Raw genomic sequence first — 2,495 nt, forward strand, 5'->3', positions numbered from 1 at the left:
GGCACAGCAGCCCTCTCATGTCTCGCCCGCTGCTCTCCTCAGCAGTGCATTTCAGTAGATCTGCATGTTCTGCTCCCCACTCTGTCTCTGGTGAATCCTCTCACCCGCCCCTCCCCCCCTCACATCCCTCTGGCCTACACTCTAGTTCTTCTATGCATAAATAAACCTTAAAAACATAATTCACAATATTTTAAACTTCAGAATCTTTATTGAATCTCCAATATATAAGGCACATTATAGTGCTAAACACAGTGTAAGAGGGTGGGTGGCTACAAATACACAATCATAAATGAGTAACTTTCACCTTTTCCCCTACCCTTTTTTTCGCCTTACTCTCTTGCCATCACTTGTTCTCCCTGTTTGAGGATGCAGGAGCTGGCATCCCCCAGGAAGGGTAATTGGCAAAATAAGAAGGCTGGGGTGGACCAACTATTGGGGGAGGAGCAAAAGCAATAGGCATAGGAAGAAACGGATTGAAAGTGGGAGGTTGTGCAGGTACAAAAGCATGCGCAGTAGGGCACGAAGGTAAGCCTTGAGCACTGGGAGTCAAGGAGAGCGGCCTTGGCCAGTTATCCACAGGGTGTCTAGGGCCCCCTCCCATTGGGAAAGAAACATGAGCCAGCCTATCCTTGTAGGTCATTCTTGTATTTCCCGGAGGCAGCTCCATCATTATCCCTGATCTCAGGGTGGGAATATGTAGAGGGCCTCTTACTTGTGGGCCTCTTGTTGGAACGAACCCTTGACCACGTGGCAAACCCAAATATAACCTGGTATTATTGCCACCCATGTCAGTGCTCCCATTACTGACCCTTGCTCCCCCCATCATCAATGCAGAAGGACCGCCAGAGAATATTTGGGACATATTAACAGAATCTTGTCCTCTCTGCCTCAGGCTTGCCAACCCCCCAGAGCTATTTACTTCTGCTGTTGCTAAGGACGCTTCGGCAACAGCAGGTGGTGGCCCATAGGGGTGTTGGAGAGCTCTCAAATTGTTGACAGGAATGCAGGATCCTGTTCCCTCCGAGGGACACTCCAGTTGCTCTCTTGCCAGATCGGTCAGCACATTGAAGGAAGGTCTCAGCGGGACAGGGATGCAAAGGTGGCCCCAGGACTCCACATCATTCCTTGGCATGGAACTTGGACACTGGAGGGGCACATCTAGGCATGGCTCCTGGTTCCCATTTTCATCTGCAGCTACTGGTAAGGCTGAAGGACCATGCCCTCCAATGCTTGCAAAACCAGAAATAGATAAGTTACTAAACATGTAAATGCAGTGACCAGAAAATATCTGAAATAAGTGATTGGACTGACACCTGAGGAAAAGGGTGCACCTTCACCTTTCCCACAAGTGGTCAGCAAACTCTTCCTCAGTCCTGTTTCCCTCATCAGGGAGACCCTTCAGTAGCAGGCCCCCCTTAGCACTGGGCTATGTGATTTTTCCTTCAAGGCTCACTTCCTTTCAACCTGATTCCACAATACCCATTTCTCCACCTCCTGAAGTCAGGAAGCAAGCCTAAAACACCCAGATAGCTCTCTTACACGCAGCAGTGTGCAGAGAAAACACCAGCTTTCTCAGTCCCAACAAGATCTATGATCCACTAAGCCCAGCATTCAGATTCTGGAAAAATCTTGTTAGAGGAAAGATCTTTTATTCTGTTAATTATTTCTGTTAATGAACACTCCAGTTTCTCTTTATTAAATATTCAATATTTCCACTGAATTTTGTTAAAATTTCTCTTCTTTCAAACAACATCTCAACCTAGAGTAAGAATTTCCTCTTGCTTAAACCCTACTGTTTAGACTAAGGATTTGCAACTTTTGTTTCAAAATTACATTAATAAATCACCACCCTGAAGTTCAATATATAGCAGCTGAGTGTATATCCTTCAAGTTTTTATCTGTGATCTCCTTCCACAATTGCCTCCAACCCGCTGGTCTCTGTCCCATTTACAAAGGAAAAAGAGTCAAACTGCTTTTTGCCTTCACAATTTAAACAGCTGTACTTGGTTTTGTACTTACACATTTTCAATGCAAGCCATGGAGAAATCTGATCAGGATAGCCTTCGTGAGGTGATGCAGAAAACCAGCTGAAAGTCCACACAGGCCAACTCAGTCTGGAGAAGTGACTTCTGCTTCTGCCTTAGAGCAGCTTGGCAACTCTAATGAAGGCAGGGACCAACTGTTTCTTCCTAGATTTGGAGTTCTCTTTCTGAGGTTACCAGTTGCTAGGGAAGGGAGGGAGAAAAGGAGGGGGAGGGGATAAATCTGTGACACTCCTTTGAAGCTAAATGTAGGACTGCTTTTTGCACAGGAGTAGAGGGACAGTGAAGATATTTGCTATATAGCCATGTTACAGACCAGTTGGCAATAAAATTCATTTTAAGATTATAGAAGAATCACGAAGCCATGGTCCTTCATTAAGAGTGTTTTTGAACTTTTAGTTGGAAAAGCTAGTGGCCAAGTCGCCCTCTCTAGTTTGGAAATACAAACCTTCT

The 2,495-nt window shown here is 45.5% G+C and overlaps 1 protein-coding gene across 1 annotated transcript; it reads right to left on the reverse strand.

The window, feature by feature from the left end:
• Positions 1-343: 343 nt before the first annotated feature.
• On the reverse strand, positions 344-2,039 carry PRR32 (proline rich 32). The gene is made up of 2 exons (XM_037512822.1): positions 2,020-2,039; positions 344-1,229 (listed from the first exon to the last, which is right to left on the reverse strand). The coding sequence occupies exons 1-2, from the start codon at positions 2,037-2,039 to the stop codon at positions 344-346; spliced, it is 906 nt and encodes a 301-aa protein (XP_037368719.1).
• Positions 2,040-2,495: the final 456 nt, after the last annotated feature.

Source organism: Talpa occidentalis, unplaced genomic scaffold, assembly GCF_014898055.3.
Source record: "Talpa occidentalis isolate TD23 unplaced genomic scaffold, MPIMG_talOcc4v2.1 talOcc4.15, whole genome shotgun sequence".
Taxonomy (NCBI): domain Eukaryota; kingdom Metazoa; phylum Chordata; class Mammalia; order Eulipotyphla; family Talpidae; genus Talpa; species Talpa occidentalis.

Coding starts and splice junctions, on each gene's coding strand:
- PRR32 (XM_037512822.1), bottom strand. CDS start 2,039: ATGGCTTGCATTGAAAATGT. Junction 1,230..2,019: donor ATGGCTTGCATTGAAAATGT/GTAAGTACAAAA, acceptor TGGTTTTGCAAG/CATTGGAGGGCATGGTCCTT.